This window comes from Bubalus kerabau, chromosome 1, assembly GCF_029407905.1.
Source record: "Bubalus kerabau isolate K-KA32 ecotype Philippines breed swamp buffalo chromosome 1, PCC_UOA_SB_1v2, whole genome shotgun sequence".
Classification (NCBI taxonomy): domain Eukaryota; kingdom Metazoa; phylum Chordata; class Mammalia; order Artiodactyla; family Bovidae; genus Bubalus; species Bubalus kerabau.
The window spans coordinates 89,013,828-89,037,793 of NC_073624.1; the positions used below are offsets into that span (position 1 = coordinate 89,013,828).

The 23,966-nt window shown below is 38.8% G+C and overlaps 1 protein-coding gene across 1 annotated transcript in view; it reads right to left on the reverse strand.

The window, feature by feature from the left end:
* Window positions 1-8,691: 8,691 nt before the first annotated feature.
* SLC38A4 (solute carrier family 38 member 4) overlaps window positions 8,692-23,966 on the reverse strand; it is an 83,948-nt gene continuing 68,673 nt past the window's right edge. Inside the window, exons 13-16 of the mRNA XM_055581702.1 lie at window positions 22,809-22,933; window positions 14,589-14,733; window positions 13,108-13,205; window positions 8,692-10,937 (exon numbers count right to left, since the gene is read on the reverse strand). Of these exons, the coding sequence (XP_055437677.1) occupies window positions 10,836-10,937; window positions 13,108-13,205; window positions 14,589-14,733; window positions 22,809-22,933 (470 nt within the window). The 3' untranslated portion in view covers window positions 8,692-10,835. The remainder of the gene's footprint in view (window positions 10,938-13,107; window positions 13,206-14,588; window positions 14,734-22,808; window positions 22,934-23,966) is intronic.

Genomic DNA, 23,966 nt, shown 5'->3' on the forward strand with positions numbered 1-23,966 from the left:
CAGCACTTGAAAATTGCTGTGCTGCTTCTTTCTGATCTCCATAGGTTTAGTAGGAAATCCTGTAATATTTGAACTGGTATTCCTCTGTAGATAACATTTTGTTTCTCTTGAGATGCTTTCAAGACTTTTTCCTCATCTTATCTTTTTGGAAATTTGACTATTATTTGTTGTGGATTTTTTTTTTAATTGTAGCTTTGTATCTTTCACCAAATTTGGGTAATATTTATTTCTTTAAGTTGACTTTTAAAAGCCAATTTCTTCTCATTTTCTTCTAGAATTCCAATAAAACAAATGTTGACTTTTTGTTTTTATCACATACGTTCACAGCCCAGTTCTCTTATTTCCTTCTCTCTTTCTTTCTCACTCTTGTCTCTTCCCCTCCCTCCTCGCTCTCTCTTTCTCTCTTTCTTTCTTTCCCTAGTGTCTCTTTCCTTCTTTTCTTTTGTTCAGATTAGGTGAAAGTGAAATGAAAGTGAAAGTGTTAGTCGCTCAGTTCTGTCTGACTGTTTGCAACCCCATAGACTGTAACCCTCCAGACTCCTCTGTCCATGGAATTTTCCAGGCAAGAATACTGGAGTGGGTAGCCATTCCTTTCTTCAGGGGATCTTCCAAACCCAGAGATTGAATCTGGGTCTCCTGCATTTGCAAGCAGATTATTTATTGTGTGAGCCACCAGGGAAGCCCTCAGATTAGGTGAATTCCATTGCTATTTGCTCAAGTTCACTGATTTTATCCTTCATCATCTCCATTCTATTACCGAGAACATCAATGAATTTTTCTTTAAATTTCTGTTATTGTATTTTTCAGTTTATAATTTGCAGTTGATTATTTTTTGAACTTCCGTTTCTTTGTTAAGATGTTCCATTGTTGCCCTCTGGTTTCAAGAGAGTTTATAGTTGACCACTGAAGCATTTTTATGATGGATGCTTTAAAATCCTTGTCAACTAGTTCCAACATCTGATTCGTCTCAGTGTTGGCATCAGTTAATTATCTTTTTCAATCACATTGTACTTTCCTCGGCTCTTGATATGACTAATGATCTTCAGTTGTGTATCAGACATTCTGTCTATCTGAATCTTGACTGTAGCAGGCTGTCACTGTCTTTCGATTGGACACGTCGGTCCTGGTCTACTTTGTGACTGTAGTCCTAGGCACAGGTTAATGTTAAGAATCTTTGTTGTTTTATTTGCTCTGCTTGATTTGTATGATTCTGCTGGGGCTTCTACTGAGTCCTGCTGTTGCTGTGGTAAGATAAGGAAAGATACTTTTAAGGTCACTAAGTGTGTGGCAATTTGTTATAGCAGTAAAAGGAACCTAATACATGGTTAGTGGAAGGCAAGTGCATACATGTTTATGTGGGGAATGGGGAGGTCAATGAGACGAATTATGTTCTTGTGCATGATACTTGTTATTCTGCTCCATATTTTTACCTGATAACTCCAATTTATTCTTTAGGATTCAATTTATGGGGTATCTGTTGCCAGAAACCCATGACTACTCCTCTTTCCCAAGGCTGACTTGGGCACTCCCTTTAGTGGTTCCAGGGAATCCTGGGTATATACTAAAGCATTTTCCATTTTTTATTGTAACTATCTGTATACATGTTTTCCCTCCTCAAGAGTCCTTAAAACTCCTTGAAGATGAGGACTGTTCTGTATTCTTGTACCTAATGTGGAATCTGGCATGTTCTTCACTGAGTAAATGTTTATCCAATAAATTACTCAACCTGAGCAGCAAGGCAGAGTTTTCCTCAGAAGCGTTTGATGTATCTGCTCACTTCCAGGACAAGCTGCTGAAATCATTGTTGCAATGTATGGTTTGTAACTTTCCCGTTGGAGAGAGTTCTTGCAGCACTCATTTGTGACTACTGCCAAATCTTTGCATTAAAGATATGATTATGTTATAAGACAGAATCTTCTGACATTTCCAGTGATTACAAGCTAAACGATCTTGGGAATTACATTATACAGAAATTATTCCAACAAATATGAGGAAACTAAAGCTCAATAAAATTAAATGACTTACCCAGAACATGGATATAGGACTCAAAACTTGGTCTCCTGGCTCTGCTACACTGTTTTCTTCAAGTCATCCTTTTCTCATCCCAGCCCCACCTCTGGTCAGGGTCTGGCCCATTCTTTGAGGGTCTGCTCCAGTCATTAACAACTATTCCCTAATTATGAATTGCACATTCATTTAATTATGCCTTTAGACTCAGCTTAAAATATAAAAATGTATAGAAATTGGCAGCATGGTTTATTTTCCAGAATAGAATTTGGCAAAAAGCCTTTTCTATTTCTGAAAAGTTTTTTCCTAATGATAAAAGGAATATATAATCTTCATAGAAAATTTAGAAAATAATAGAAACATATGAAAATGAAAACTAACATTGCTAATCATTTTTCTACTTACAAATATCTACTTTTAACATTAGGTCACTTTTATTTCTTTTTTCTATTTCATGCTTTTATAATATATAAAATTGGGATAAGAAAACTTTTATTCTTTTTTCACTTAATATTATACCATAGTTTTTCATTTTATTAATGAAAATATTTTTTATTAAAATACTTTTGATGACTGCATCATAGTCCAGCCTATGAAGGTACTAGAATTTATTAAATGATTCCACAATTTTGTACATTTGTAATATTTCAGAACTGTAAGATACTATATGTTGAAAGAAGACAGAGTATGTAATAGTCAATTCATTTTTCTGATTATTTCCTGAGAACAGAAATTAGTTAATCAACAGACATGAATATTGTATTTTATAGTTTCATATTGCTGTCATAGCCAACTATCACAAGTTTAGCAGCTTAAAAAGGCACTCATTTATTATCTCACAAATCTTTAGGTCACAAGTCTGGCTGGCTCAACAGAGTATTCTGCTTAGGCTCTCCAGGCTCAAATCAAGGTATTGATGCCCTAGGCTCCTACTTGGAAACTTAGGAGAAGAATCATCTTATTGTCTTTTTAAGTTGTTGGAAGAATTCATTTCCTTCACACAGTTTACATGTGGTCTCCTCCATTTTCAACTCAGCAATGGCAAGTTGAGCCCTTCTGATTTAAACATTTTTGACTTTAGCTGAAGAAAGTTCTCTGATTTTAAGGGCTTATGTGACTAGATTATTCAGCATAATCTTCCTATTTTAAGATCTGTACTTCAGTTCTATCTGCCAAATTCAATTTCCCGACATATTTTCATGTGCCAGGGATTCGAGTGTGAACATCTCTGAGGAAACTACTACAAGCATTTCTGAGGATCTGTATAAGCATGGCCGGAATGAACTCCACATAAGGCTAGCAAAAGAAAGATTTCTGTCACCAGAATGAGAGTGATTAGCTCCTCACAGTCATTAAAACAGAACGTTGTCTTTTCTTTATTTTAGTACTCTGACAAAACAATTTTTTAGTTATGTTTTTACTTGCCTGCAGTTGATTCATAGTGAGATCTAATTATTTGTGAATAGGCATTCACCATTCATTTCTGTATGTGATTTCATGTCTGTTGTCCATTCTTCTATTAGATTCTTGATAGATCTGTATTATCTCTTCAAACATTGAGGATATATTGGTCTGCATTTTGTAGTAGCTATTATCTTTGTTTATTCCTTAATGGACAGAATTATATTTTCCTGCTACATAGTTAAGTCTAATCTTCATTGACTGCCTTTGTGCTTTTTTGCCATTGTGCTTTACTTTCCAGTGTGTTTTACTTTCCCTGATGGCTCAGATGGTAAAGAATCCACCTGCAATGCAGGAGACCAGGGTTCGATCCCTGGGTCTCAAACATCTCCTAGAGAAGGGCATGGCTATTCACTCTATTATTCTTACCTGCCTTGCCTAAAGAATTCCAAGGACAGAGGAGCCTGGTGGGCTACAGTCCACAGTTGCATCACAAAGAGTTGGACACAACTGAGTGACTAATACTTACTTTCATGTGCAGCTATCAAACAGTTTTTCCATAAATGTCTCCTCATCATGTTTTGGCTTTCATAATGATTTTGTTTCATTTTGGTGTTTGGTGTGAAGAAAAGCTCTAAATAGATTTTATTAAACTAATAATTTGTGCAACATTTTTTATTGAAAAGACAGTCATGAGGATGCATGCTACAGAAGCAAAAACTATACAAACTGCTTCTGTACATGAAGGAAAATACAGAGTCAACAGAAAATGGCAGGACTTCCAAGCTGGTAAATGAGAATCAAATAAACTAATTTCTCTTGTTTCCTCTATATGTGCCTATAGCAAGGGCTGAGGGATCTAGTAAAGTTGACTATAGTAGCTGAAAAGGATTTTGGATGTCCTGGGCCTATATACGCAGTACCAGTACTCCGAACTAAGATTTAAAGTGACTTCAGGTCAGGTAAGATCAGGTCAGTCACTCAGTCATGTCCGACTCTTTGCGACCCCATGAATCTCAGCACACCAGGCCTTCCTGTTCATCACCAACTCCCGGAGTTCACTCAGACTCACGTCCATCGAGTCAGTGATGCCATCCAGCCATCTCATCCTCTGTTGTCCCCTTTTCCTCCTGACCCCAATCCCTCCCAGCATCAGAGTCTTTTCCAATGAGTCAACTCTTCGCATGAGGTGGCCAAAGTACTAGAGTTTCAGCTTTAGCATCATTCCTTCCAAAGAAATCCCAGGGCTGATCTTCAGAATGGACTGGTTGGATCTCTTTGCAGTCCAAGGGACTCTCAAGAGTCTTCTCCAACACCACAGTTCAAAAGCATCAATTCTTCAGCACTCAGCCCTCTTCACAGTCCAAATCTCACATCCATACATGACCACTGGAAAAACCATAGCCTTAACTAGACGAACCTTTGTTGGCAAAGTAATGTCTCTGCTTTTGAATATGCTATCTAGGTTGGTCATAACTTTCCTTCCAAGGAGTAAGCATCTTCTAATTTCATGGCTGCAGTCACCATCTGAAGTGACTTTGGAGCCCAAAAAAATAAAGTCTGACACTGTTTCCACTGTTTCCCCATCTATTTCCCATGAAGTGATGGGACCGGATGCCATGATCTTCATTTTCTGAACGTTGAGCTTTAAGCCAACTTTTTCACTCTCCACTTTCACTTTCATCAAGAGGCTTTTGAGTTCCTCTTCACTTTCTGCCATAAGGGTGCTGTCATCTGCATATCTGAGGTGATTGATATTTCTCCTGGCAATCTTGATTCCAGCTTGTGTTTCTCCCAGTCCAGTGTTTCTCATGATGTACTCTGCATATAAGTTATTATAATAAGCAGGGTGACAATATACAGCCTTGATGTACTCCTTTTCCTATTTGGAACCAGTCTGTTGTTCCATGTCCAGTTCTAACTTTTGCTTCCTAACCTGCATATAGGTTTCTCAAGAGGCAGATCAGGTGGTCTGGTATTCCCATCTCTTTCAGAATTTTCCACAGTTTATTGTGATCCACACAGTCAAAGGCTTTGGCATAGTCAATAAAGCAGAAATGGATGTTTTTCTGGAAATGTCTTGCTTTTTTGATGATCCAGCGGATATTGGCAATTTGATCTCTGACTCCTCTGCCTTTTCTAAACCCAGCTTGAACATCTGGAAGTTGACGGTTCATGTATTGCTGAAGCCTGGCTTGGAGAATTTTGAGCATTACTTTACTAGCATGTGAGATGAGTGCAATTGTGTGGTAGTTTGAGCATTCTTTGGCATTGCCTTTCTTTGGGATTGGAATGAAAACTGACCTTTTCCAGTCCTGTGGCCACTGCTGAGTTTTCCAAATTTGCTGGCATATTGAGTGCAGCACTTTCACAGCATCATCTTTCAGGATTTGGAATAGCTCAACTGGAATTCCATCACCTCCACTAGCTTTGTTCGTAGTGATGCTTTCTAAGGCCCACTTGACGTCACATTGCAGGATGTCTGGCTCTAGGTGAGTGATCACACCATCATGATTATCTTGGTCATGAAGATCTTTTTTGTAGAGTTCTTCTGTGTATTCTTGCCACCTCTTCTTAATATCTTCTGCTTCTGTTAGGTCCATACGATTTCTGTCCTTTATCGAGCCCATCTTTGCATGAAATGTTTCCTTAGTATCTCTAATTTTCTTGAAGAAATCTCTAATCTTTCCCATTCTGTTGTTTTCCTCTATTTTTTTTGCATTGATCACTGAGGAAGGCTTTCTTATCTCTCCTGGGTATTCTTTGGAACTCTGCATTCAGATGCTTATATCTTTCCTTTTCTCCTTTGCTTTTCGCTTCTCTTCTTTTCACAGCTATTTGTAAGGCCTCCCCAGACAGCCAGTTTGCCTTTTTGCATTTCTTTTCCATGGGGATGATCTTGATCCCTGTCTCCTGTACAATGTCACAAACCTCCATCCATAGTTCATCAGGCATTATATCAGATCTAGTCCCTTAAACCTATTTCTCACTTCCACTGTATAATCATAAGGGATTTGATTTAGGTCATACCTGAATGGTCTAGTGGTTTTCCCTACTTTCTTCGATTTAAGTCTGAATTTGGCAATAAGGAGTCCCTGATCTGAGCCACAGTCACCTCCTGTCTTGTTTTTGCTGACTCTATAGAGCTTCTCCATCTTTGGCTGCAAAGAATATAATCAATCTGATTTCTGTGTTGACCATCTGGTGATGTCCATGTGTAGAGTCTTCTCTGTGTTGTTGGAAGAGGTGTTTGCTATGACCAGTGCGTTCTCTTGGCAAAACTCTATTAGCCTTTGCCCTGCTTCATTCTGTATTCCAAGGCCCAATTTGCCTGTTACTCTAGGTGTCTCTTGACCTTCTACTTTTGCATTGCAGTCCCCTATAATGAAAAGGACATTTTTGGGGGGGTGTTAGTTCTAAAAGGTCTTGTAGGTCTTCATAGAACCGTTCAACTTCAGCTTCTTCAGCGTTACTGGTTGGGGCATAGACTTGGATTACTGTGATATTGAATGGTTTGTCTTGGAAACAAACAGAGATCATTCTGTCGTTTTTGAGATTGCATCCAAGTACCGCATTTTGGACTCTTTTGTTGACCATGATGGCTACTCCATTTCTTCTAAGGGATTCCTGCCCACACTAGTAGATATAATGGTCATCCGAGTTAAATTCACCCATTCCAGTCCATTTTAGTTTGCTGATTCCTAGAATGTTGACGTTCACTCTTGCCATCTCCTGTTTGACCACTTCCAATTTGCCTTGATTCATAGACCTGACATTCCAGGTTCCTATGCAATATTGCTCTTGACAGCATCGGACCTTGCTTCTATCACCAGTGACATCCACAACTGGGTGTTGTTTTTGCTTTGACTCCATGCTTCATTCTTTCTGGAGTTATTTCTCCACTGATTTCCAGTAGCATATTGGGCACCTACCCACCTGGAGAGTTCCTCTTTCAGTATCCTCTCATTTTGCCTTTTCATACTGTTCATGGGGTTCTCAAGGCAAGAATACTGAGGTGGTTTGCCATTCCCTTCTCCAGTGGACCACATTCTGTCAGACCTCTCCACCATGACCCGCCCGTCTTGGGTGGCCCCATACAGCACGGCTTAGTTTCATTGAGTTAGACAAGGCTGTGGTCCTAGTGTGATTAGATTGACTAGTTTTCTGTGATTATGGTTTCTGTGTGTCTGCCTTCTGATGCCCTCTCACAACACCTACTGTCCTATTTGGGTTTCTCTTATCTTGGACGTGGGAAACTAGATTAGCATACATTAAATGAAGCTAAGTACAAGGCAAAAAGATACAATAACAAAAAAGAGAGAGAATTCTTGTACTCTCCAAATTTGAAAATCTAAACAATTATGACAATTATTTGACCATTCCAATTAATCTCATCCTCCTTAAGACAGGAATTGCAAAACACATTTAGGAAAATGAGTAAGCATGCCATAGACTGGAAAATACATTTGCAATCTGACAAAGGACATGTATCCAGAATATATAAAGAATTCTGACAAATACACAATAAAAAGACAGCCTAATTTTAAAAATGAGCAACTGATTTGAACAGACACTTTACAAAAGAAAATGTAAATGGTCATTATATGCATGAAAAGTTTCCCACACTAGTCATCAGGGAAATGGAAATGAAAATCATGGTGAGATAATTTTCCACACCTACTTGAAGGGCAACAAAGTACAAAAGACAATGTCAACTGCTGGCATGGATGTGGAGCAACTAGAACTTGTGTATATTACTGGTGAAAATGAAAATGGTAGAACCACTTTGGAGAATGACTTGGAAGTTTCTTAAAGTTAAGCATACACTTAATGTATGACCTGTCAGTCCCACTACAAGTTCATTTCTACCCAGTTCTCAGCACTCCCATGTTGCTTTCCCTTCTCCCAAATATTTCAGATCTTTCTTTAACTATTTTCATCTTTCTTCTATTCCCTCTTTTTCCATCCCAGATGAATTCTTCATTAATTCACCATTAAGAGAGTCATTTCTTCCACACTCATTCTAGGATGATACAAAACAAGCATGATTTCAAATTAGCTGTGTATTTTGCCAGAATAAGATGGCAACTATTTTCTGAAAGCTATAAATATTAGTTTTATGTCAGAGTAACAATAAAAATGGAACATATGCCAATATAAAAGAGACAATATTAAGATTTAAAATATGTTTTCACTTATAAATAATATTTTTCATGCCTTCAACAATAGAAAGAAAATTACATCATAGTCATTTGAAAAATTCATTTATTATATACCAATATACACTTTCTGTAATAAAAAAAAAGCCTCCCAATATATTGAACCATTCTGTAAATGAAATAAGAAAATAAAATTTTCATCTGTTTATAAATGGGGCTAAATTAACCGGTACAATATACCATATGTATGCCTGTCCTGCAGTCTATGTGAACTCTAATCCTGAAAATGGCCATGAGGAAAAAACGACGCTTTATTATTTGGCACTGTAGTATTGCTCTTGAATATTTATATAATTTTACATATTGATACTTTCAAGTGAGTCATTTCAAATGTAAAGCATTTAAAATATATACAGATGTTACAGCTTTTCAGTTTTTTGGATCAATGCATTGTATTTACATTTAAATACATTCAGATCAGACATTTTTAACACTCATAAGGCACCTCTTTTCCATTTTCTATTTTGATACTCTCTCTAGATGAATTGAAAATAGAAATATATCTTAAAAATGCTATTTGGTAAATAATAGTAAGTCAGAAGTCATGATAGTTTCTAGTAATGCTCAATTTCCCTAATAAAGTGCACCATTTTACAATATTATGCCTCTAGAGAATAATACATAAAACAAATATATATTTAAGTAAGGCACATTCCAGCAAAAACTATTGAAATATGATTTAATATTATCATACTAACATAACACCAGTATTTCCTACTAGGCTATACTAAAATATACAACAAATGTGCTTGCTACTGATTGAGAAAAAAAGGAGCAAACTCTAGAAATTCTAGGCAATGAGTACTAATTTTTAAATCCATTTCATGTAACTGTGTTGTAAAAGTGAGCGAGAATAGTAATTTGCATCTCTTTGTAGTGTTAGCACTTTTGTTTTTACAGAGAATAGCTCAAGACTGTATTAAATGGCAAATCAATGTTAGCAAACACCTATTCAAGCTAAAATGAACTAAATCCTATTTTAGACCTGCTAAATTAAAAGAACTACCTTAGTATTGATAATTATTTGCAAATAGGGCACTCATTTTCTTGTAGATGATTATGGTAATATTGTAAACACTGAAGAAGAGCATTACCAAACTATTGAATATATCACTCAGGTTTCAAATTTAAAATATGCCCAATAGACAGATACATACATGTGGATTTTTGAGCCTATCAACTCAATTCCCTACCCCCACCCCCCATAACATAAATGTTTGACTGTGAAGAGAGAAAACTACACATGTAAAAAATAAAAATCAAATGTACCATACATTAAAACTCTGATAACCACAGAATAAGATTATATACATAAACATAAAGCAATCACAGTTTCCTGCACTGAATGTTTATCAAATAAAAATGTATTAAACAATACTGGGTAGTGTAGCTCCACATGAATAGTAGTATTCTAAAAATTCTGAATGAAAATGGAAGACGAGAGGGAGGGCATTGTTCAGTGACAAAAGTATGACAAGAGGACTGTGAATAACATTAATAAACAAATGCTTTCAGAGCATTCAGTATAGCAATAAGCATTGTTTTGCTGGTGCTCTATAATTTCAATAAAGCCCCTCTCTATGTTTCATAAGATGTTTTAATATTTACAGAAGAACGATTGAATGAAGAAGTCACTAATTTAATGTCACAAGTGGGATGGGCAAAATTTTCTGTTAGTGTTGAGCATAAAATGCTCCAGCCTGGTGTCTGATCACTCATGTAACTTGTAGAGACAGTTCATAATACATGTCTTTTGCTTCTGTCATTAAATAGACCTGGAGTATTTGGTGCAAAATTGAGGGACGGCATTAAGTGGCGATAGCTTTGCCATCAGGGCATTTTTGCTTGATGTTCTGAAAATACAGAAATTTGGTACTTTTGGGGGGAGAGGGAAAAGGGTATTATCTGATGATCATTACATGCAGCTACCTTTATTCTGCATACGCAAAAGCAGAAATACATCATTGCGCACTGCTCTAGTAAAACCTGGGTGGAAATGTGCACCACAGATTTTAAACATATAAATAGCCATTTCTGACAAAAATGATGATTTTCTCTTCTGTAGGTGCTTGGTAATATTGCTGGTAAACATCTTTGGAATCTTCCTGTTACTTCCTATGAATAACATTCCAAACAAGATAACTAAATGTCTTTGGGAGCATAATTGGTAGCCATCTCCAACAGGAAAAGATAGTATTTTTCCTTGGGTTAGTGATGCTTGGAATTTGGAGGATTGCAAATCCAGTCAATTATAATGAGTGCCATGCTTCCCATCATGAAGATGATGCCAACCACGAGGAAAATTAAAGCCTGTAAGTCAGAAAGAACTTGTTAGGGAACACAGAAATTATACTTCCTTAGTGCAGTTTGCTTTTATAAGTTGTTTACTTAAGACAGCCATTTGATTTGCATATTAAATTGTATTATTCTTATAGCTGCCCATGCCTAGCAGTTAACCAATTTAGAGCCCTACCTCAGGAAAGAGGGAAAGAATACAATAGTAGAGAGATTTAACCCAAATGTTCAATATAGAAAAATGGTTAATTGATTTGGTATGTAAAATAATGGAATACCCTGTAATCCTTACAAACCAAGTAATAGAAAAAGATTAAATGACTTACAGAGGGCTCACAATCTTTTAGGTGAAAAGGGGCAGGTTATAAAAGGGTAGCATGTATGATATGATTAAATTTTTTTAAAAGCAAACAAGAACAGAGCCTAGTGGCACTAGTGGTAAAGAACCCCTGCCAATGCCCGAGACATAATATGAAATGCAGGTCTGATCCCTGGGTTGAGGAGATCCCCTGGAGGGGGGCATGGCAACCTACTGCAGTGTTCCTGCCTAGACAATCCCCAGAGGACAGAGGAGCGTGGCGGGCTACAGTCCATGGGGTCACAAAGAGTCGGACATGACTGAAGAGGCTGAGCACACACACAATATAATGTGCATTGCATATTTCTTGAAAAAAAAAGCCTCAAGGTATATGTGTGTGTATTAATACGTAATTACATATACATATACTAGTTTTTCCAGTACTCATGTATGGATGTGAGAGTTGGACTATAAATTCTTCGTCTGAGTGCAGAAGAATTGATGCTTTTGAACTGTGGTGTTGGAGAAGACTCCTGAGAGTCCCTTGGACTGCAAGGAGATCCAACCAGTCCATTCTAAAGGAAATCAGTCCTGGGTGTTCATTGGGAGGTCTGTTGTTGAAGCTGAAGCTCCAATACTTTGGCCACCTGATGTGAAGAGCTGACTCATTTGAAAAGACCCTGAGGCTGGGAAAGATTGAAGGCAGGAGGAGAAGGGGACGACAGAGGATGAGATGGCTGAATGGTATCACCAACTCAATGGACATGAGTTTGGGTAGGCTCTGGGAGTTGGTGTTGGACAGGGAGGCCTGGCGTGCTGCAGCTCATGGGGTCACAAAGAGTCAGAAACAATGGAGTGACTGAACTGAACTGAACACATACATACATGCCTATACATGTAATATACCTGTAATTACATAAACATATAAATATTTCACAAATTTAACACTAAAAGGGGCCTTATAGACGACCACATAGATAGACTTCCTAATTCTACATAAAAAGAAACAGCAACTGAAATCTTTTTTCACTAAGAAGGATCTAGGATATAATTTTACTCACTTTTATATCTGGTCAAACTGAAAAAGTGATTTACCAAGGTCACAGTGCTATAAAAGTCGAAGCAGAATGGACTACATAGAGTGGAAATCTGGGAGCAAGATGATGGGAGGAGCTTTTGATATCAAACTTTCCTAAAGTCCCCAAACCATCCTGAGAGGAGAATGACTCACCGGCAAAATTCAGGGTCAGTCGGTCAGAGGCACTTTTCAAGGCTTAATACAAGACTTTATTAAGCAGTCATAGATAATATTTAATATTGAACAATTATTTCTAGTATACATTTTTGTAGTACTATTGTGGGAAAGAAATATATACTCCCCATGTTAATAGGACTATAAATTATATGGAAAGAGACTAACTGGACAACAGATGGTTCTGTTCTTAGTCCACAGGGGGCAACAAGGTACTGAGAATGGGAAAACAAAAGCAACATTTTTTGGCCTCACCTAATGACTGTGACCAAAATGTTTATATTTTTTCATAAGGCTGCTAAGGAGCCTAATTCCTTCCTGCATATTTTCCTGTGGATAGTGCAACAATAGCTTGGTGGTAGAAACTGTTATAAATGTATGCCTGTGGGCAAACTCCATTAGCATTTGACAGGTAGGAAGGACTTAGCACAAGCTATTTAATACATGAAGAGAAGAAATCCCAGAATCATCTCAGGGCTAGAAATCTACACCTCCTTTTTTTCCACCAGAGAGTTCCAGCCATCTTTGATTTTCAGTTCTTGTACATCAATTCAGTTTTTGGAACATGTGCATGCATTTCCTGGTTTACTCTAAATAGTGGAAACTTAAAGGGAGAAATTGTAAACCTTACTTACCCCGACCTTTTGGGGTGACCTAAAAGGTTCTTTCTTGACAAGTTTAAGATAGAAAACTGCTGGAAGGATGAAGATCAGCATAGTGGCAGAAGAAGCCCCTGAGGAGAGACACGGGACAAGTCAGTCTTACTCAACAGGCAGAGATGCAAGAGCATACACTCAAAAGAAACCAAGTCTAAAATTACCCTTAGCAAAGCACAAAAAGCACTATAAGCTCATGGTTTGTTGTTCAGTCACTTAGTCATGTCCAACTCTTTGTGACCCCAGGGACTGCAGCAAGCCAGGCTTCCTTGTCCTTCACTATTTTATGGAGTTTACTCAAACTCATGTCCATTGAATTAATGATGCCATCCAACCATCTCATCCTCTGTCACCCTCTTCTCCTGCCCTCAATCTTTCCCAGCATCAGGGTCTTTTCCAATGAGTTGGCTCTTCACATCAGGTGGCCGAAGCATTAGCCCGTGGATGTTTATTCGAAACAAAATATATTTATAACTAAAATTAAAATGCACCCAACATCATAGCTGCCTAGTAGAGATACATCATACATGATAAACAACAAAAAGGCCGAGTGTTATAGATTTAAAGGAAATTAGTAATATAAACACATACTGCTCTGCTAAGTCACTTCAGTTGTGTTCGACTCTGTGCGACCCCATAGACAACAGCCCACCAGGCTCCCCCATCCCTGGGATTCTCCAGGTAAGAACACTGGAGTGGGTTGCCATTTCCTTCTCCAATGCATGAAAGGGAAAAGTGAAAGTGAAGTCGCTCAGTCATGTCTGACTCCTCGACCCCATGGACTACAGCCTACCAGGCTCCTCTGTCCATGGGATTTTCCAGGCAAGAGTACTAGAGTGGGGTGCCATTGAACTCCTCACACACCCTTCTGATACACTTCTAACTTTTCAAGTTACTTACATCTGTGTTTTTATATTGTTTTATAAAGTTTTATATTGTACTTAAAATGTGAGTAAACCCTCAAATCAGCAGAATGGAAAATTAAATATATTAATGGGTCACTCTGTTAAAAGAAATAATATGTTTACAAAGTCAATCTCCTCTTTCTCCAAAGATATCCTTTAATGCTAAGCTGATACTCACAGACCATTTAAGTAGAATCTACCTTCTTTCCTCTTTTTTTTTTTTTTATTGATGCAGAGTTAAGACCTCAGTCCAAACCCTGGGTTCACTCCAACATGATTTGACTTCTATAGGGCTAAGCTGCGTTGTTTGTCAGGAAAGGCAGCTAGATTAGATGACCTATTAGGTAGGTTTTAGCACCAACACTTTCTGGTCCTGTCCCTCAAGTCCAGTGTCACCTGGGAGGAAGGGATGGTGACCAACTGGAGCCCAGTTGGGCTACTCGGAATTCTAGGAGCCTGAGATGGACTGGGATCCTTGACCTCCCATCACTGGTTCCCTGCTCTCCATTTATGGACAGCTCGAGTTGACTAAATAAAAGCCTTTTGGAAACTTACCTATGAATCCAAAGATGTATTTTATAGTTGGCACAAGGATGACCAAAACATTATTAAGAGCAATAATTATGGCTGCAATCAGGAAATGCCTTATCCAGCTGAATGGTCTTTTGGGAAATAACAGTGTGGTCACTGATGTGCGAATCTGCAACAGGAAAGTTCAAAGGCAAGGTCAGTGCTTTGTGTTGTTTTTTTATTGAAAGTTCAGTTACAATGTTATGTTAGTTTCAAGTACACAGCAAATTGATTCAATTATACATATATATTTTATGTATTTATACATGTACATGTATATTACATATATTTATACATATATTATACATATTCAATTATACATATAATTATACATATTTATGTATGACTATATATATTGTCTTTCAGATTCTTTTCCATTATAGATTATTACAAGATATTGACTGTAGTTTCCTCTGCTACACAGTAGGTACTTGTTAGTTATCTATTTTATATACAGTAGTGTGTATATGTTAATCCCAAACACCTAATGTATTTCCCCTCCCACTCCCACTATCACCTTTGGGTCACTGCTTTGTTTTCATCTACTTTTTCAAATATTCTCATCCCTCTAAAGCATTTTCTTTGTTTTTCTTTTCCCCCAGAAAAGATCTTGATGCTGATATTTTTCCAAAAATGTAAAAAATTGTGGCAAAGTACAGATAACATAAAATGTATCATCTTAACCATTTTTAAGTCTCTAGTTCAGTGGTATTAGGTGCATTCATATTGTTGTGTAAGTTTGATGCTGATTTTTGATGTTTGGGAGGGAGTCACTTTTCCATGGTAACCTATCTGGTGCTCACTTCCTCAGTTTTCAGAATTTTTTTCTTTAAAACAATCTCAGTCAGAAAGAGATAAAAGAACAGATAAATAAGATATATAATTCAGAGACACAGAAAAACCCCTGTTGATTTCTAATTATGTCTCATCAGCCTGGATTAAGTATGAAGGGCAAGCACTGAATTTATTTGCATATGATTATGAGCAGAACTTTTACCAACCTGGCATCTCTTAAATTCACACTTTATTTAACATTTTTATCCCCTGGTATTTTAAGAAACATGATACTTTATGTGTTTACTTCTTTCTTTCCCGCCCCCCATCCCCGTCCCAGTATAGATTATAAATGCACAAAAGGCAAAGAACAAGACCTGGCAATCTTAACATTCCTCAGAGTTTCTATCTTAGTGTCTCACATGCAGAAGGCACCAATAAATGTTGATGAATTGAACAGAACAAATCTTCCCGCCCCCCTTCAGGATTCTTATGAGATTTCAGTCCTATTGCAGCAGCTGAAGTAACTAGGTAAAGGGTCAGGGAGGCTCCAATGGTAGCATCGGCTCAAGTTACCCTGATGTAACTGGATGAAAAGATCCTTGTGGGTAGAGGGAGGGAGAGCCTTTTATGTTTGTACAGCTTAACAAAGTTGAAAATATTCTTATCTCCGGAATCTTTTAGAAGACACTTTTGGACTCAGTGGAATTAGTTTATTGGCTTTGCAATAAATGAGCACTTCAGTTAAGCTAGGACTTCTTATTTTTAGAAATGTGGAATTGATTTTCACTTGAAACTTTTGCTTCTGAAGTGTCTTAATAGTGCAAAGATTGGAATTCACTGAAGAGAAAAGTAAAATATATTTTGAAACACACATGCAAATAACAAAAACTTTGAGTTGAATTGCCTCAGTTTCTAATGTAGTATTCTTTTCATGCCAGTCCACCAAAAATTAAAGCCATCTGTTTAGGTTTAAAAGGCAGTTTCATTTCCAGAATGGCAAATCTGTATAGTCTCTGGAAACAGATTAAGAGTGAGTTTGTAATGGATTTTAAAAATTGGATGAGTGAAAATTACACAACTCTGAAAAGTAGACTGAGGAAAACAAAAGGTTTGACTTTGTTTTTCCTAATAGTTTATTAATTCTACATTATGTCTGACAATTCGTGCTTATTCAATGCTGTCCAAACTTAACACACCTAAAATAAGCTTTCTGTGGTTTTAAGGATTTATTTGTCTGAAAGTGATAAAGTTACAGCATAAACAAGTAGAATACAGGTTATTTTCAGGCAGGGGGTCACATGTTTGTGCTTTTTATTCCTTTGTTGTAATAATGTCTTTAATTGTTTAAGCTAAGTTAGAGGCAAGCCTAGAGAAGGCAATGGCACCCCACTCCAGTACTCTTGCCTAGAAAATCCCATGGACGGAGGAGACTGGTAGGCTGCAGTCCATGAGGTCGCTAAGAGTTGGACACGACTGAGCGACTTCACTTTCACTTTTCACTTTCATGCTTTGGAGAAGGAAATGGCAACCCACTACAGTGTTCTTGCCTGGAGAATCCCAGGGACAGAGGAACCTGGTAGGAGGCTGTCTATGGGGTCGCAGAGAGTCGGACACGACTGAAGTGACTTAGCAGTAGCAGCAGCAGAGGCAAGCCTATATGTCCTGGGTGTCTGAATGTAAATACAGTTTCCTAAGATCACATGGCTCTCATAAACATTACAATTTGGCTTAATGATGTAAGAGTACAGAAAGTTTACAGGAATAATGGTTGAAGTAAATGGTGAAAGCTTGTGCTTCAGAATGAACAAGGAATAACAAAATCCCAAAAAGAACTGAAGGCGTATAGAGTTGCCCAGGTATTCCTAAAATGGGCGACAGGGCAAAGAGGGAGATGGGAGATTGCTGGTGGTGGTAGATGGTGGAAAAAATTAGAATGAAACTTGCTAGTCATTCCACATAAGAACACTGCCTTGCAGGGTGAGCCTGGAATCTTGAGGTCCCCAGCAGCTCTATTTACCTATGTCAGGACAGAGGTGACTCTGGCTTATTACTGACTTATCTCAGTGTCCTTTACTCTACTGACACAAACTGATAAGAACCTGGAAATGTGGGTCAGATACTGTGGGGACGCAAGTCCCCCAGAGTGATTCCAGACAAGTTCCATGCAGCTCTAGAGAAAACATTTCCAGATTTAATGTTCCGTACAGGAGCCTATTAGGAGGTACTGTGTTCTAATATGCAGGCCCAATGGGAAAGTCAGAAATGTGGAGGCCAACTGGAAAGCGGGAGACTTCATTCTCAACTCAAAAAAAAAAAAAAAAAATCCATTTTATTGCTTAGAAGTGAACCACACTTCACTTTGCAGGATTGTGTAGGACAAAGAGTGTAAGAATACCGATGGTCACTGTGCTGTTCCAGACATAGAAACATCTGCCGTATTTCTATGCCTACATCCATATTCACTTCAAAACAGGAAATCTGAAGGCAACATAAGTGAAAAGAATGGTTTTACTAAAATAAAATGAAATAGAAGTAGCTAGAGGATCCGATTGGGGGCAGGAAGAGAGGAAGATGACAGAGGATGAGATGGCTGGATGGCATCACCTACTCGATGGACATGAGTTTGAGTGAACTCCGGGAGATGGTGATGGACAGGGAGGCCTGGCGTGCTGCGATTCATGGGGTCGCAAAGAGTCGGACACGACTGAGCGACTGAACTGACTGAACTGAACAGAGGATCCGAGACATGATCTCTCTTTTTTCTTAAAGAGAAAAAGGTGCAGTGAGTAGAATTTGAGTCTTTGCTGAAAATGTCAATTCCATAATAGACAACCCAGCCGCATATCACCTTCTCCAGCTAAGAAAGAAAAAATGTTGAGCAGCTTGTAGAAAAACTAACCTTAATTCTCTTTATTTTTTCAATAAACACTTTGTGCCTTTTCTAAGAAGGAAAATGCTATCTGGAAAAGAGAAAGACAATAAATGGAGAGACAAAAGGAAAACCCAACCACAACTGACAACAAAACCCTTGTTATCTCTTCTTGGGCTCCTATGAAAAATGACCAACAGATTTGTTGGAAAATGGAGAACACCAAAAATACCTAAAACTGATAGATTTTAATCCAGATTAAATCTAATCCATTTTAGGTTTTGCTTGTTTTATTATTTATGTGTGGGGATAACAAAACAAAGTAAATAAACTTATTGGTCAAGAGTTTCTTAATTCAAAGAAACTCATCAGGAGAAACATGCTATTTGACTCAGCATGCGACACATGGAAAATTTTGGGTTGAAATTGGAAGAAACAAAGAAATGCAGCACAACCAATTTCTATCATTTTGGGAGAGAAGTGACTAAATGCAGCCTGAATGTATTTGACTGGGGCAAGGAGGCCAAACTTGCTTTTATGTCATCCATCAAAGCATGGAGGCTTGGTTCAGGTAGCCAAGATCCTCACTCAAACTGAAGTTCATGGCAGATGTTGGCAAGGGGGAGAGTCTATGTCTTTTTTGCTAGAAAAGGCAGTTCATACAACTTAAGAAAAGGCAAGCTTCATTTGGAGATTGTCTTCCTTAGCAAATACGTTGAGCTTATCCTATGCCGGTCACCGTGCATACACCTAACCTCTAGGGGAAAATGTGGACAATTATATAGACCATCTCAATGTAACATTGTAAGGGTGAGGCAGATTTACAAACAAAATGTTTCATAACCGCACAATTGCACTCATCTCACATGCTAGTAAAGTAATGCTCAAAATTCTCCAAGCCAGGCTTCAGCAATACATGAACTGTGAACTTCCTGATGTTCAAGCTGGTTTTAGAAAAGGCAGAGGAACCAGAGATCAAATTGCCAACATCTGCTGGATCATGGAAAAAGCAAGAGAGTTCCAGAAAAACATCTATTTCTGCTTTATTGACTATGCCAAAGCCTTTGACTGTGTGGATCACAATAAACTGTGGAAAATTCTGAAGGAGATGGGAATACCAGACCACCTGACCTGCCTCTTGAGAAATCTGTATGCAGGTCAGGAAGCAACAGTTAGAACTGGGCATGGAACAACAGACTGGTTCCAAATAGGAAAAGGAGTACATCAAGGCTGTATATTGTCACCCTGCTTATTTAACTTCTATGTAGAGTACATCATGAGAAATGCTGGTCTGGAAGAAGCACAAGCTGGAATCAAGACTGCCAGGAGAAATATCAATAACCTCAGATATGCAGATGACACCTTATGGCAGAAAGTGAAGAGGAAAGTGAAAGTGGAGAGTGAAAAAGTTGGCTTAAAGCTCAACATTCAGAAAACGAAGATCATGGCATCTGGTCCCACCACTTCTTGGGAAATAGATGGGGAAACAGTGGAAACAGTGTCAGACTTTATTTTTGGGGGCTCCAAAATCACTGCAGATGGTGACTGCAGCCATGAAATTAAAAGATGCTTCCTCCTTGGAAAGAAAGTTATGACCAACCTAGGTACCATATTCAAAAGCAGAGACATTACTTTGTCAACAAAGGTCCGTCTAGTCAAGGCTATGGTTTTTCCTGTGGTCATGTATGGATGTGAGAGTTGAACTCTGAAGAAGGCTGAGCACCAAAGAATTGATGCTTTTGAAGTGTGGCTTTGGAGAAGACTCTTGAGAGTCCCTTGGACTGCAAGGAGATCCAACCAGTCCATTCTGAAGGAGATCAGCCCTGGGATTTCTTTGGAAGGAATGATGCTAAAGCTGAAACTCCAGTACTTTGGCCACCTCATGCGAAGAGCTGACTCATTGGAAAAGACTCTGATGCTGGGAGGGATTGGGGGCAGGAGGAGAAGGGGACGACAGAGGATGAGATGGCTGGATGGCATCACTGACTCGATGGATGTGAGTCTGAGTGAACTCCGGGAGTTGGTGATGGACAGGGAGGCCGGCGTGCTACGATTCATGGGGTCGCAAAGAATTGGACACGACTGAGTGACTGAACTGAATTGAACTGAACTGAATGTTGAATGAAAATACATATTGAAGGATAGCAGTTAGTTATGCGTTCTGAAATTTGGTTCTAATGGTCAATTTTGGTTTTAATGGGCATTGGATGGGAAATGCTTCCAGACCACAATGGGAAATACGTCTAATGGGAAATATGTTGCCATTCTTGATGGTCAGATTTGTGCCAACGCCTTATCTGTTAAACAGGGGAAGACTGTCTATGGTCAGTCTGGATTGTTAACGTCAAAGTGAAATGATCATCACCAAATGAAAGGCTAACTTCTACTTCCCGTGATCATGACCGCAGCCATCAGTGTCATCTGTGAGTAATGCATTAGCTTAACTGTTACCAGCTACTGGGTAACCCAACCAAGTCCAGTAATCTCCCAAGACCTCGGCTTGAAAGCACCACATTTAGGGCTTATGAATAAAAATAAAAAGCAATGCAGAAGCACGTAACAGATTTCTTTTATAAAATGCTTTGATTCAACAATCATATGAGTGCCCACTGCGTGCCAAAATTTAATCAGTAATATCTTTACACACAAAAAGAAGGGTTCCAGATATTCTTTTCTTGGCAATGCTGCTTGCTTGAAAATTTTACCCTATGGTACAGTTTCTAAAAGAGATCAGTCCTGGGTGTTCTTTGGAAGGACTGATGCTAAAGCTGAAACTCCAATACTTTGGCCACCTCACGCAAAGAGTTGACTCATTGGAAAAGACCCTGATGCTGGGAGGGATTGGGGGCAGGAGGAGAAGGGGACGACAGAGGATGAGATGGCTGGATGGCATCAGCGACTCGATGGACATGATCTGGGTGAACTCCGGGAGTTGGTGATGGACAGGGAGGCCTGGCGTCCTGCAGTTCATGGGGTTGCAAAGAGTCGGACATGACTGCATGACTGAACTGAACTAACAGTTTCTGTCTACAGCTGTCTTCTGCTTTATACCTACAATGGGGCTGATTTTAGGCTAAAGCTGTGTGCATGACATTTGAAATACTTTCAGATAAATGAGAGACAAGACATTATTTAAAAGTAAACTCTTAGCTGCCGTTGTAATAAAGATCTAATTTCATGCACTCATGAAAAAGGAATGTGCCAACAAATATTTCAGCACACAAGCTGCATTTAAAGTGACCACAGTGTCATTATATGACTAGCCCTCATCTGTTTGGCCCTGTATGGAACATTCTGTACAAGACAGTGCTGACTACTGTGCTGCTAATTTTCCCCCTAAAATGAATGGTAAATTCAGTGTTTATGAAAGGAAGGAGAGTTGGCAGGAAAGTGCAGACTTGTGTTTCTCCATAGGTAGTGGTTTTAAATTGTAACTCAAGTCTCCACAGCCAGCCCTGCTCTATGATCCCCTAACAACTGACCCCAATAGTAAATGCCATGAAGGGACTGTCCCAATACCAGTCTGGCAAGAGGGTATGTGTCAGTCTTAGAAGCATTAAAGAGATATATGATGGATAATATGACTATTTTTTTAAAGGAAATTTGGTTGTAGTGTGTCATTTACTTAACATGAATCTCTTGCTCATTCACCTTCAAGAATCAGATTAAATAGGGTGACTTTTGAACATTAAGGCAGCATAATAGCACTAGGAGGCAAAAAAATGAAATATCTTCAGAACTGTGGTGAAAATGCAATATAATCTGAAAGTGAATGTGGTTTTGGCTTTCAAACTTCAAAAGTTGTGTGAATTACTACTCATTTCTACTAATCTATGAGAGAAAAGCTCAAGATGTGCTTTTTAAAATTTTAGTTTAAAAATAAATTTCAATCTCAATAAAACCATAAAACAAATATATAGAAATAAATTTGGTGATTTTTTCCCTACATTTGAAAAGTACTTCAGTTCAGTTCAGTTCAGTCGCTCAGTCGTGTCTGACTCTGCAACCCCATGAATCACAGCACGCCAGGCCTCCCTGTCCATCACCAACTCCTGAAGTTCACTCAGACTCACGTCCATCGAGTCAGTGATGCCATCGAGCCATCTCATCCTCTGTCGTCCCCTTCTCCTCCTGCCCCCAATCCCTCCCAGCATCAGAGTCTTTTCCAATGAGTCAACTCTTTGCATGAGGTGGCCATAGTATTGGAGTTTCAGCTTAGCATTTAAAAATACTTGCTCTATGGAATTCCCTGGCAGTCCAATGGTTAGGTCTCTGTGCTTTCACTGCTGGGGAGATGGGCTTGATTCCTGGTCGATGAACTAAACTCTGCCAAGCTGGGTGGCTTGGCCAAAAATTTTTTTAACTTTTAATAAGTAAATAAATAATAAAAACTAAAAATACTTGCTGTATCTACATAGTACATAGTCAGTAGGTTCAAAAGGCTATATAAAATATAATGTTCTCAGGAATTGCATTTGAATTGAATCAACATCAAGTCAGAGCATATGTACTAATCTATCTGGTCAAGCAGGATTCTTTTACCAAACCCAGGTACTTACAGGGAATAGCACTATGGGCACAGTTAGTGTTACTGCCACAAGGACAGCCAGGCGTACCATGAGGAGAGGGGTGTCAAATGTGTACACTTTGCTGTAAGCATGAAGCAATTCATCTTCAACTTCTCCTGCAAAGAGGAAGAGGAGAATGAGTCCACTAATGCAGTCAAATCGGCACTGCTCACCTATGACAACGTTTTATAGGAAGAACCCAGTATAGTAGGAAGAACCCAGATCTGAGAATCCAGACACCTCTGTTTTTATCCTGTCTCAACTTATTAGTTGTGTGTGTGTGCTAAGTCACTTCAGTCATGTCCAACTCTGTGTTCCTATGGACTGTAGCCCACCAGGCTCCTATGACCTTGGGATTCTCCAGGCAAGAATACTGGAGCGGGTTGCCATGCCCTTCTTCAGGGGATCTTCCCAACCCAGGGATTGAACCTGCCTCTGCTGCGTCTCCAGCATTGCAGGCAGATTCTTTACTGCTGGGCCACCTTGTGTGATCTTTATTCAAATGAACAAAGGGTCCTGAAGTTTGTAAAGTTGCAGATTTAATAAAAAATTGGTAAGGTTCTTCTCTGGGTCACTGACATTGTGGTAAATCTCTCTGTTTTACAGAAGCATCACAAAACAGGACAGGCTGAGGTCCTCTGGTTCAAATGGATGAAACGACTAAGCCTTATCAGACTGTCACTTACATCTTGCCATCTCCTTCGACTCCCACCTACCTAGTGAGCCCTGATGCAGCTTCTCCAAACCCAGTATGGAAACCCTAGGATAAATGATCTCTAACACTTTTCCAAGCTCAACAGTTATGACCCCATCATTACTCTGATAGACATATTCTTGGACTTTGTCAAGTTTTTGTTTGTCTCACTGAGTTGAGACTCATTAGACTAAGTAACTGCAAGGAAATCAAACCAGTCAATCCTAAAGGAAATCAGTCCTGAATAGTCATTGGAAGGACTGATGCTGAAGCTGAAACTCCAATACTTTGGCCACCTGATGCAAAGAACTGACTCATTGGAAAAGACCCTGATGCTGGAAATGATTGCAGGCAGGAAGAGAAGGGGACGACAGAGGATGAGATGGCTGGATGGCATCACCAACTCGATGGACATGAGTTTGAGCAAGCTCTGGTAGTTGGCGATAGATAGGGAA